This window comes from Peromyscus leucopus, chromosome 1, assembly GCF_004664715.2.
Source record: "Peromyscus leucopus breed LL Stock chromosome 1, UCI_PerLeu_2.1, whole genome shotgun sequence".
Lineage (NCBI taxonomy): Eukaryota > Metazoa > Chordata > Mammalia > Rodentia > Cricetidae > Peromyscus > Peromyscus leucopus.
In genome coordinates this window covers 167,293,954-167,306,469 of record NC_051063.1, presented here as the reverse complement: position 1 = coordinate 167,306,469, position 12,516 = coordinate 167,293,954, and the positions used below count along the sequence as shown (strand labels likewise).

Sequence of the window (12,516 nt, the reverse complement as noted above, 5' to 3'; positions counted from 1 at the left end):
GCTAGTCCCTTTCCCCTGGGGACACTGAGGAGAGGTGATGCTCACAGTTCCAGTAACAGTCACACTCTGGGACGGAGAGACTGCATGGTCTCCCATCAGCCCAGCATCTCTCTTCACCTGCAGTGTGCCCTCAGGGCCCACGCTGCAGTCTGGCCTGCCGTCCATTGTTGGGCGGTGTGCCGAGTGGCCATCTTGGCCCCTGGATGGTTCGTGGTAGCTTTGTTAGGCCGCAGGGAGACATAGTTTGCAGTCAGGTTCCCCAGCTCGGGTAACCTTTTCCCAAGGTCAGTCCTGGTTGGTCATGGTGATGTGGGACGCCAGCAGCAGGGCTCCTGGAGCTAAGTGAGGAGTGGACCAATGCCAGCGATGGTGGGTCAGCCGTTTCTCGGATGGAAGTGCCTGCCCGACTCAAGGCCCGTCTCCTCCACGCTGGGGATGGAGTGGCCGTGCTGCGTTCTCATCTCACCAAGGCTGACAAGTGCGGCACCCCACCTCGGCAGTGATCTGCTGGTCTCCCAGCTCCTGCATCCTGTTCCTCGGCCTCCTCGGCCTGTAGGTTGCACTTCTGTCGGTCATCCCCTGCGCCTCCCTGTTCTCTGAGTAGACCTTCCTGTCTTCTCTTGCCTTTGCTCCTCCATTCCTTCTACCAGCAGTGAAGAAGGGATCCCCTTTTCCTCTGCTCTCCCAGGATTTGGCATCTTTCTTTTTTAAAAATTAAACTTGATATGGTTGTGTCACTTGGTGTTCTCATGGGACTCCAAACAGTGAGAGTGGGAGGGGGTGTCTCTGACTCTTTTGTCTGCTTTTGGGATCCTCTTCCTCCTACTGGGTTGCCTCGTCCAGCCTTGATATGAGGGTTTGTGACTGGTCTGATTATAACTTGTTATGCCATATTTGGTTGATAACCCTGGGAAGTCTGTTCTTTTCTGAATGGAAACAGAAGAGGAGTGGATCTGGGCGGGGGGAACTGGGAGGGAAGGAGAGAGGGGAAACTGTGGTTGGGATGTAATACACAAGAGAACCATAAATTAAAAAAAAAAAAAAAGGAAAGGAAAAACTAAATTTGATTTATATTGCTGGTGGTGTCTACATGTGTGTGTTTGTGGGCGTGTGTTTGCCATGTTGTGTGTGTGTGTGTGTGTGTGTGTGTGGAGGACAGAGAGCAATTTTATGGAGTCCGTTCTCTCCTTCTGGGCATTGAACTCAGCAAACAAATGTGATAAAAACGAACTCAAGGGGCTGGAGAGATGGCTCATCGGTTAAGAGCACTGGCTGCTCTTCCAGAGGACCTGAGTTCAATTCCCAGCAACCACATGGTGGCTCACAACCATCTGTAATGAGATCTGGTGCCCTCTTCCGGTATGAAGGGACACATGCAAACAGAACACTGTACACATAATAAAAAAAATAAATCTTTTTAAAAAATGAACTCAAAACTCAAAAAGGGAACTAAACACAAAATGCAAAGCTGGGACATTGAGAGACGAAGACAAAAGACCGGGCGGTGGTGGCGCACGCCTTTAGTCCCAGCACTTGGGAGGCAGAGGCAGACGGATCTCTGTGAGTTCGAGGCCAGCCTGGGCTACAGAGTTGAGTTCCAGGACAGCCAGAGCTGTTATATAGAGAAACGCTATCTCAAAAAACAAACAGAGAGTATTTTAGCCAGCGTCCTTACATGTAGCACTGGTTGGCCTAGGACACACTGTAGACCAGCCTGGAGTAGGGTCTAGTGTTGTGGCTCAGTCTTTGTTTGGTTTTGTTTTTTGTTCGGTTGGTTTTTTGTTTTTCGAGACAGGGTTTCTCTGTGTAGCCCTGGCTTGTCCTGGAACTCGCTCTGTAGACCAGGCTGGCCTTGAACTCACAGGGATCCACCTGCTTGTGCTTCCTGCGTGCTGAGATAACAGCGTGTTCCACCATGCCCAGTAGGAAAAGCAGTTAAGAGAGTGGAAATATGACTCCCTGCTTGCCTGCCTCTCCACTGAGAAGCAAGGTCTCTGGAAAACGCTGGGGTCAGTGCCCAGGCTAACCAATACTTACTAAAGGAATCCGCTGGGGGAGGGGGGACAGTGGTGTGTGTAGGACACATTCCCCAGACCTCTCCACATTCCCCACATGCTCAGGGCCACCAGAGGCTGGCTTTTGGCTTTCACGGGGTGCAGCTAAGTCATAGGGCCAGGGACAGAGGCCGCAGGGTCCCCTCCCCACTCCTCCTCCCCAAGCTGAGCAAAGACACAACCCTGTTCCCATCCTCATAGACCTACCAGTGTCCTCCCTGGCCCCATGCTGGCCCCAGGGCCTTGACTTCACCTCTATAATTTTCTTCTGCTTGCCAACCCTTTCAGAAATGCTCCCCCTTTCAAACTCATCTCCAATTATCCTAAATTGATCAGGCCATCTGTTTCCTGCTGGGTCCTAACCCATACACTGTAACTAAAGACGTGGGAGAGTGCAAAGATGGAAAAGGCAGGTACCAAAGTGAAGACAGCAAGGATCCAATTTGGAAGATGTTGCTCACAGACAGGGGAAAAGGAAGAGAAATAGTTACAAATTGTCAAAAATAGATTCACCTCCCTGAGGTGGGATCCGAGGCTGACTGCAGCTGTCCAGGTTGTAGGCTTTCTGTGGATGGCATACTTACCAGCCAGTGTTGACAACCAGAGTGCACACACCCACAAGGAAATACACCAGGACTCCCTGTGCGCTGGAAAAACTCCTGCAGGTGAGATGAAGTGGGATATGAGGGAGGCGATGTTGAGTACCCCGCCACTGTTTCGGATTTCTCTGTGTTTATCAAGGTTTATTCAATGAAAACAACTTTCTAATTTTATCAGGAAAAGATGTAGTAGCTTTAATGTTTGGAGCAAAACAGAGACGTTGAAATAGAGACAGAAACATCCATCAGGGTGTTTATATGAAAGAGAAGAGGAGGGTGGAGGGATACATGGGTAGAGACAGACAAGGATAGAGAAGGAGACGAAAAGGAGGTCTATATATACAGGAACAACAGAATGAAATAGAGAGAGTTAGAAATAAAGGTTTGGGGGACTGTAGCAGCATTAGGAAAAGACATTTTTTCTTTTCCAGAGCAGGAGATGGAACTCAGGGCCTTGCACCTGCTGGGCAAGCCTTATATCCCTGAACCACATCCTCAGCACCTCAAGATGGGTTAAAGCAAGTGCTCTTCCACTGATCCATACCCCAGCCCTCACTGGGGGATTCTAGGCAGGGGCTCTACCACTGAGCCACACCCCAGCCCTCACTGGGGGATTCTAGGCAGGGGCTCTACCACTGAGCCACACCCCCAGTCCCTCACTGGGGGAGTCTAGGCAGGGGCTCTACCACTGAGCCACACCCCAGCCCTCACTGGGGGATTCTAGGCAGGGGCTCTACCACTGAGCCACACCCCAGCCCTCACTGGGGGATTCTAGGCAGAGGCTCTACCACTGAGCCACACCCCCAGTCCCTCACTGGGGGAGTCTAGGCAGGGGCTCTACCACTGAGCCACACCCAACTCCCTGGCACATAGAGAAACCTGTGTATGTAGGAGAAATCTGTTTGTGTTTTAGGGGCTCAGTTTTTCACTATAGAACTGGTTATGGTGGGACTTCACCTTCGGAAGGTTTCTGATGATGAAAATATATGATGTGCATGCATCCAGTAGGTAGAGCTCGGTGGACAGTGACTTTTCTAGAAGAACTGATTACAGTTACAGTAAAGAAAAGGACAGACAGACTTGGGAGAGGAGGATTGAGGTTTGTTATCTGAGGGTTGGGCAGCTGCCATCCTGGCACAGGATTGCTTGTTAGTAACGTTCTCACAAGCTGACTGAGATCACATGGGCCTGGAGCCAGAGATGATAATCTGTAAAGGTTATTCCAGTTGGGGAAGCCTGGTTGTGAACTGTTTCTCATCTAGGCCCATAAAAGTCGTCACAGACCATCTAGACACCATTGCCCAGTGTGGGTGTCACTCTGCACACCATCCAGGGGCAGTGGAGACAGACCCTGCTGCAGCAGCAGGCCCTGAGTGCACAGTGCAGGTGAGGAGGAGGGATGCTGGTGGGAGCGGTCTGCTGGGTCCAGGCAGTCTCCACCCCTGCATGTGACCATCACTAGACCATTTATGGATCCCGAGTCTTAGCCAACCTGAGAGTGTCTCTAGGGGAAGGGGACTGACCTGCCGGAGCCCTGGCCTTGGTCTCTGATGCTATGGCCTCTTGTGAGAGCAGAAATGGGACCATATAGTGGAGTTGGATGTCCTGTGGACATCGAATGGTAGAAGATCCCAGCCGGAGGACACTGGGTGCTAACATCTCTTCCACTACCGGTAGCTGGACCACAGGGCTTTGGTGGCCACCATGCCTGGCCCCAGTGTGTGTTAGAATATTAAATGGTTCAGTAGAAGAATTCAGTCAGGCAGTGGTGGCGCACGCCTTTAATCCCAGCACTCAGGAGGCAGAGGCAGGCAGATCTCTGAGTTCGAGGCCAGCCTGGTCTACATAGCGAGTTCCAGGACAGCCAGGACTACACAGGGAAACAAAACAAAACAAAAAAAGAATCAACACTTGCTGATGGCATTTTCACTTAGAGACAAACAACCAAATTTGGGATAAAGGGTCTCTAAATGAAGGTAATTGTTTGCCTGGCTTTCTTCACACAAATCAGCTATGAAGAGAATCAAATCCTAGCATTTTTAAGCTGGATGCAGGAGGTTCATGAATTTGGGTCCAGCCTGGGCTACATAGTGAGTTCCAGGTTAACTTGGGCTATAAGAGCTAGCCATGAACTATTCACATAGATGCATATCTTTTTTAATTTTCAAAATTTATTTAACTTTATTTTATGTGCATTGATGTGAAGGTGTCAGATCCCCTGGAACTGGAGTTACAGACAGTTGTGAGCTGCCATGTGGTTGGTGGGAAGTGAACCTGGGTCCTTGGGAAGAGCAGCCAGTGCTCTTAACCATTGAGCCGTCTCTCCAGACCCAAAAATATACAAAAAGGTCTCCAGACCTTTTAAAATATACAAAATGCCTGTGAAATTAGCACACGTGAGCATCTTAAGGAATGGAAAAATCATGACTGAAGAGATGGCTCCATGGTTAAGATCACTAAAGACCTGGGTTTGGTTCTCAGTACCCACACGATGGCTCACAACCACCTATAACTTCAAATTCTGGGCTCCTGTGCCCTCTTCTGGATCCCTTGGGCACCAGGCAACTGATGCACATATAACTTACATGTAGAAAAACACTGCCACACAAAAAACAAAATAAATCTTTTTCTAACGCTCCATTAGAAATGGCTTTGCTTGTCCCTCCAGGGTTCTAGTCTGTCACCTTGGACAAGGTGATCCTGGTCACACACATGTTCCTTGATATCCTGGTCACACCCATCCCACAGCAGATCTTCCTAGGCATGGTGGCAGAGGCAGGAGGATCAGCAGCTCAAAGTTATCCTCAGCTACACAAAGAACCCAAGGCCAGCCTGGTCTACATAGAGGAAACTTATTCCTCCTCTTCCCCAAAAACAAAGGTGAGGAGAGGGCGGATGAAAAACAAAACAAAACAAAAAACCCTCCGGACTCCGCCAGAAAACATTAGATCTGACAGATACTCTCAGTGTCTTTGCAGGACACAGCGCAACCTACAGGCGCCGGCAGCTGTTACGGAGCCGGGGCTACACCCGCCATCAGTTGATGGACTGTTGCCTATCATGCATGAAGCCCTGGGCTCAATTCCCAGAACGGCATTCCCTGGGCATGGTGGAGCACACTTGTAATCCCGGCCTTCACACAGAAGCAGGAGGATCAGAAGTTCGAGATCATCAACACATTGTTGTGAAGATAGCCTGGCTGCACAAGACCCTGTCTCAAACAAAACAAGACAACCAGTAGGTCTTTTTTTTTTTTTTTTTTTTAATGCCAATAATAAACTTGCTAAGAATGAATTACGATGAATTTTCCATTCACAGTTGTTTCAATGAAATAAATAGTGGGGAGCAGATGAGAAGGGGAGGGAGTAATCAGAATGCATCCTGTCTGTGCATGGAATTGTCAAAGAACAAAATCTACTAGCAAAGAAATAAGTAAGCAAGGGTAAACCTAGGAATAAACCTCGCCAGGGAGGCGAAGCCTCTCTACAATGAAAACTTAGAGACTCTTAAAGAAGAAGTTGAGGACAACACTAGACAATAAAAAGACATCTAGGCTCACGAACTCTCAGAATCAATACTGGGAAACTGACTATATTACCATAAGTGATCTATATAAGCACCATGCACCCCGTCAGAACACCAATGATAAAGCTGGATGTGGTGGTGCACACCTTTTGTCCAGCACTCCAGAGGCAGAGGCAGGTGGATCTCTGAGTTCGAGGCCAGCCTGGTCTACAGAGTGAGTTCCAGGACAGCCAGGGCTACACAGAGAAACCCTGTCTTGTAAAACAAAACAAAGTAAAACAAAAACAAACAAATCAATGATGTGCTTCACAGAACTAGAAAAAACAACCCTAAAGTTCAAATGGAAACAGGGAAGACCGCGAAGAGTCGAAGCAGTCCTGAGCAGAAAGAACCCTGCTGGGGTATCCAATGCCTGACCTCCTCACATTATACAGAGATCTGTAGTGACAGACAGCACAGTGCTGTCACCGACCCCAGATGTGCAGGCCAGTGGACCAGGACAGAGGACACAGACATGAACCTTGTGGTGGTTTGAATACAAATGGCCCCGTAGGTCACAGATTTGGAGGCCTGGTCCACCAGGGAGTGGCACTGTTAGAGGTGTGCTCTCGTGGGAGGAAGGGAGCCACTGGGGTGGGCCTCGGCGTCTCAGATGCTCAAGCCGGGCCCGGTCTCTCTCTCTTCCTGCTGCCCAAGGATCCACATGGAGACTCTCAGGGCCTTCTCCAGCACTGTGGGTGGAATTTTCTGTCCTGCCAGCCAGATCCCAAATAACCACACAGAGACTTCTTATTAATTATAAAATTTCAGCTGATGCTTTGGGCTTGTTACTAACTAGCTCATACAACTTAAATTAGCCCATGTTTTCTAATCCATGTATTAACACACGGCTCATGGCTTGTTACTTTATCTTCTTGTACACTTCCTGCTTCCTCTGCGTCTGACTGTGGACTTGCTCTTCTTCATCTCAGAGAGCACTCTCCCTATCCAAAGTCCCGCCTAACCTCTTCCTGCCTAGCTATTGGCCATTTATCTCTTTATTAAACCAATGAGAGCACCACATCTTCACGGTGTACAAAAAGATTGTTCCACAACACATCACCATGTCTGCCTGCATGTTACCATGGTTCCCACCAATGATGACAATGGACTGAACCTCTGCAACTGTGAGCCAGCCCCAATTAAGTGTCTTCTTTGTAAGAGTTGCTGTCGTCATAACGTCTGTTCACAGCAACAGAACATCAACTAAGACAAACCTGAATAGCTAAGCACACACACTTTTATCAAAGTCATAGAAAACATACATTGGGAGCTGAAGAGATTGTTCAGCAGATAAGAGCACTGGCTGCTCTTCCAGAAGATCTAGGTTCAATTCCCAGCACCCACATGGTGGCTCACAACCACCTGGAACTCCAATCCCAAGGGTTCTGATGTCCTACCAGTCACAAACGTGGTGCACATATATACATGTAGGCAAAACATCCATACACAGAGAATTAAAAAAAAAAAAAAAAACAGTACATAGGAAAAAGAAAATGCCTGACATTTGATGCTGGCAAAGCTGGATCCACACCCGTGAGAGAAAGAAAGTAGATGCATGTCTTTCACTCTGCACAAAGATCAATTGAAAGTGGACTGAAGATATTAACTTGAAACCTGATATCCCGAAACTGCTAGATAAATACCAGGAGGCACTTGCACAAATAGACAGACAGACAGACACAAATAAATAAATGAAAGTGAAGAGTTTCTGCACAGCAATGGAAACTTGCAGCAGAGTGTAAAGATGGGCTTACAGAATGAGAGAAAATCCCTGCCAGCTGTACATCAGACAGGAACTAATATCTAGATCATATAAAGGACTGCAAACCCAGCACTTTGATCCCAGCACTCAGGAGGCAGAGGCAGGTGTATCTCTGTGAATTCAAGGTCAGCTTGGTCTACAGAGTGAGTTCTAGGAAAGCCAGGGCTCCACAGAGAAACTCTGTCTTGGAGGGAAAACAAACAAACAAACAAAAAACACAACTGGCTGAGTGTGGTAACACATGCCTTTAATCCCAATACTCAGGAGGCAAAGGGAGGTAGATTTCCGAGTTCAAGGCCAGTCTGGTCTACACAGAGAGTTCCAAGCCAGCCAGGGCTACTTAGTGAGGCGGTCTTGAACAACCAACAAACAAGGAAAAAACACCTGCCAATCAATAAATGATCTGATGAATTAACCAAACAGTTCTGAAATGAAAAAAAAAAAACCACAAATAAATGCAAATGAGGGCTGGAGAGATGGCCCAGACTGGTTGCTCTTCCAGAGGTCGTGAGTTCAAATCCCAGCAACTACATGGTGGCTCACAACCATCTGTAATGAGATCTGGTGCCTCTGGCCTGCAGGCATACATGCAGGCGGAACACTGTATACATAATAAATAAATCTTTAAAAAAAATAAATAAATGCAAATGAATAAACATTTTAAGCATTTGATATCCTTAGTCATCAGGTGAATACACATTGAAACTACTCTGAGAGTTCATCTCATCCAGTCAGAAGGGGTATCAGCAAGAAAACAAAGGGCAAATATTAAGGGAGCCCTTATCTACTGTATCTCATGATAGAGGGTGTGAGCTGGTGTAACCTCAGTAAGAGCCAGTAGAGAGGTTTTAAAAAAGTGCTCTGGACAATGGTGGCGCACGCCTTTGATCCCAGTACTCAGGAGGCAGAGGCAGGCAGATCTCTGTGAGTTCGAGGCCAGCCTGGTCTACAGAGTGAGTTCCAAGACAGGCTCCAAAGCTACACAGAGAAACCCTGTCTCAAAAAACCAACAAAACAAAAAACAAAAACAAAAACAAAAACCATCAAACAAAACAAAATAGAAAAGGGAACGACCATAGGACCCAGCTCTACCACAGCTGAACAAAACCCGAAAGGCTCTCAGGCCCACCACAGAGATGTTTGTATATCCATGATTTCAGCTGCTCTAGTCACAATAACAAAAAAGGAGCCCACCCTAGCTGTTCGCCACAGACAAACAAATAATGAAAAAAGTGAAAAACATCTATTGATGGGATTTCACTCAGCCACGTAGAAAAAAATGAAACTCCAAAAAGTTCAGGGAAATGGATGGACAGGATATTATCATAGTAAAGTGAGGTAATCCAGACTCAGAAAAACAGACACCTCACATTCCCTCCCACGGGAGCCTAGCACACGTCATGAAACTAGAAAGCAGACCTTGAGGGGGAAAATGAAGTTTTGTGGGAGGAAGGGGGAGGGAGGGAGGGGGAAGAGAACACATGTGACAGGAAATTTGAAAACTTTAGAGGTAGAAGGGAAGAGGGATGGGTAGGGACAGGACCCAGAGAGTGCATCAACCCAAACAATGGATGGAAATGCCGTAGGGAGTCTAACATTTTCATGGCCTAAAAAGAAGAACAGAGTGTAGTTCAGGGTGCGTTTGGCCACCTGCATACTTCCCTACCACAGGAAGTAGGGTCTTGGGGATCCTGTTTCTGAACCTCCCAGGCATGCAGGAAAATCATTGTTCCTTCTCCTGGGCAGCTCTTGGGGATCTGCCCACTCCCTGATGGGACACTTAGAGGAGGGAGGACTTTCTAGACTTGTATCATCTCTGTACCCAGAGAGAGATCTGCCGCAGGACCTCAGGTCTGGAGCCCGGGTCCTGAAGCTGCCGCCCTTGTTCTGAGCTTCCTGTGGGAACTCTCCTGACTCACCTTGCCCCAGGTGATCTGAGTCCAGGTCACTTTCTTTTTCACTATAGTGTCTCACCTGCTCTAGCCCCGCCCTGCTCTGGGCTTCCCCAGTCTGGGCTCCCCTGGTGGCTGGTGTCAATCTCCAGCCTTGTTTTCACTTTTCCTACATCAGCTGGGGCTGCCCACGAGGCCAGGTTAAAAGCATGGAGCTGGATGGCAGTGCACGCACACTCGGAGCAGAGTGGTCTCAGTCGGAACAGAGCAACAGGCTGAGAGCCACAGGGGAAGACCCAGGCCAGAGACACCGAGCGAGACCGAGGAACCCCGGGCCAGCCTCGAGGGCGCACCCGAATCCCCCTCTCCTCACAGACCCCAGAGAGCAGCATGAAGCCAGGTGAGTCCCCAGATCGGTGCGCGGGGGCGCGTCCGCACAGCCCCCACTCTCCAGCACTCACTCTGTCCTTCTGGGACCCAGAAACAGCTGGGGGCCGCGTGCTCCTCCTCCTGCTGCTGGCCGCGGTGCTGACGGGAACCCGCGCTGATCCTGTGCCCAGGGCGACCAGGCTCCCACCAGATGCCAAGGATTGCCACAGAGCCCGGTTCAAGTCTCTGTCCCCGCAAGTGCTGCAGGCCTTCAGGAAGGCCAAGAATGCCATAGTGAGTCGCCCTCTGCCCTCCTGTGTGGGCTAGCCTTCACCCCTCCCTTTCTGGGCTTTACCCTTTATGCTAACTGGTATGAGAGTGGTCTCCACACTACTGCAGTGGAACTGACTTCAGCTCTTGCTCAAGTGGGCTAACCTCAGCCCTAGCTGCGCTAGGCTGACTGTCACCCCTGCTACAGTGGGCTTCATCTCCATCCCTCTTGGGTGGGGACAGAACCCCCCCCCCTTTCTGTGGTAGTCTAAGCCTCCCCAGTCCTGCGGTGGGCTAATGTCCACCCTTCCTTCAGTGAGCTAACCCACAGTAGGATGACCTCCACCCTCCCGGAACTGGGCTATCTCCTGCTCTTAGTGCAGGGACCGTCTGGTATCTGCTGCCATGGAGGAGCCTCTGTCTTTGGGGCAGTGAACTTCCCTTTTCCTGCTGTGACTCTCCCCAGCCCCACAGCAGTGGTCTAACCTTCACCATCCCATCTGATCTAAGCTGTGTCTTTGCTCTCCAGGAGGAGTGGCTGCGCAAGAAGGATGTGAGCTGCAGCGCCCGCCTCTTCCCCAGGGCCTGGGACCTGCAGCAGCTGCAGGTGAGCTGGGGCTGGACACAGCCGCCCTCAGCAGCCCTCATCCGGGTGCCCTTTGGGCCGCCACTCTCCCTCTCTCCCTCACTAGCGGTCCATGACCTGTCCACAACCTGACCACAGCGGCTATGGTCATCTGTCCCCTCATCTGTCCCCTGCCCTCTACCTCTGGCTGTCCCTGTCCACTGTCCCCTTCGCCTGTCTCCCTTGACCTCCCCCCGGGTCCCTCACCTGTTCTCTCTCCTGTCTCCTTGCTCAGGTCCAGGAGCGCCCCAGGGCCTTGCAGGCTGAGCTGGCCCTGACACTGAAGGTCCTAGAGAACATGACTGACTCAGCCCTGGTCCCCATCCTGGACCAGCCTCTTCACACCCTGCGCCACATCCACTCACAGCTGCAGGCCTGTGTGAGTCCTGGGCCCCCGGCTCCTCCACATTGTCCCTCAGCCACCTGGGCTTCCCTGTGTCCCAGCAGCAGGCTCACAGTCCCCTCCTCTGTCCACAGACGCAGCCTCAGCCCACAGCAGAGCCCAGGCCTGTGAGCCGCCGCCTCTCACGCTGGCTGCACAGACTCCAGGAGGCCCAGAGGAAGGTGAGTCTGGGGAGGGGACTGGGGTCTGCAGAGCCTGGGAGCCCTGAGTCCCGGCAGCCCCTGAGCCAGCCCTGTCCTTTCAGGAGACCCCCGGCTGCCTGGAGGACTCTGTCACTTCCAACCTCTTCCGCCTGCTCATCCGGGACCTGAAGTGTGTGGCCAGCGGAGATCAGTGTGCCTGACCTCAGACCCTGCTGCCAGCTGCTGGAATTCTGCACCATGTGGACGCACAAAGCCCCCGCCTTAATTTATAGCCACCCATGGCTTTTAAAGTATTTATTGATGTGTGTGGGTTCTCAGACTCAGACCCCACAAGATGTCTATTTTTCTACTCTTTGTAAACATTCTGCAAATACACAATGAGGAAAGACCTTTGTGGTGTGTCTGTGAGTCTCGACATCGGTTCTTTCTTCTGCTGTCATGGCAAAGGGTTCTACAGGGACACTCCTGCTTGCCTTGAGCTCTGTGGTCTAGCCTGGGCTACTGCTTTCTGCCTCTGAGTGGGGAGCAAATTGTTCCTATTGGACCCCTCCTGGGTTGTTCTGAGAAAGTCTCTTCTCTGTGGTTGCAGGTGTTGGCAGCAGGCTTCTCTCTGCTCTCCTTTGTTTTGGCTGTTGAGACAGGGCTTCTGGTAGCCCAGGCTGGCCTCCAATTTGCTATGTAGTCTGACCTAGCTCCTCAAGCTCCTGTTTCTCTCATTTCCCCTCTGGAATGCTGGGTTGCAGGCACACACCCTTGTTCTAGGCTCTAACAATCGCCCCCTCCTGCTTCACCAAAAACCCCTGGTGGCTAAAGTCCCCTGCACTCTGCCGTC

At 50.3% G+C, this 12,516-nt stretch overlaps 1 protein-coding gene across 1 annotated transcript; it reads left to right on the top strand.

Annotated features, from left to right (window-relative positions):
* Positions 1-389: 389 nt before the first annotated feature.
* LOC114684616 (interferon lambda-2-like) lies at positions 390-11,884 on the top strand. The gene is made up of 8 exons (XM_028859127.1): positions 390-478; positions 3,916-4,039; positions 10,163-10,274; positions 10,356-10,537; positions 11,043-11,120; positions 11,374-11,517; positions 11,616-11,702; positions 11,786-11,884. The coding sequence occupies exons 1-8, from the start codon at positions 390-392 to the stop codon at positions 11,882-11,884; spliced, it is 915 nt and encodes a 304-aa protein (XP_028714960.1).
* The last annotated feature ends 632 nt before the right edge of the window (positions 11,885-12,516 follow it).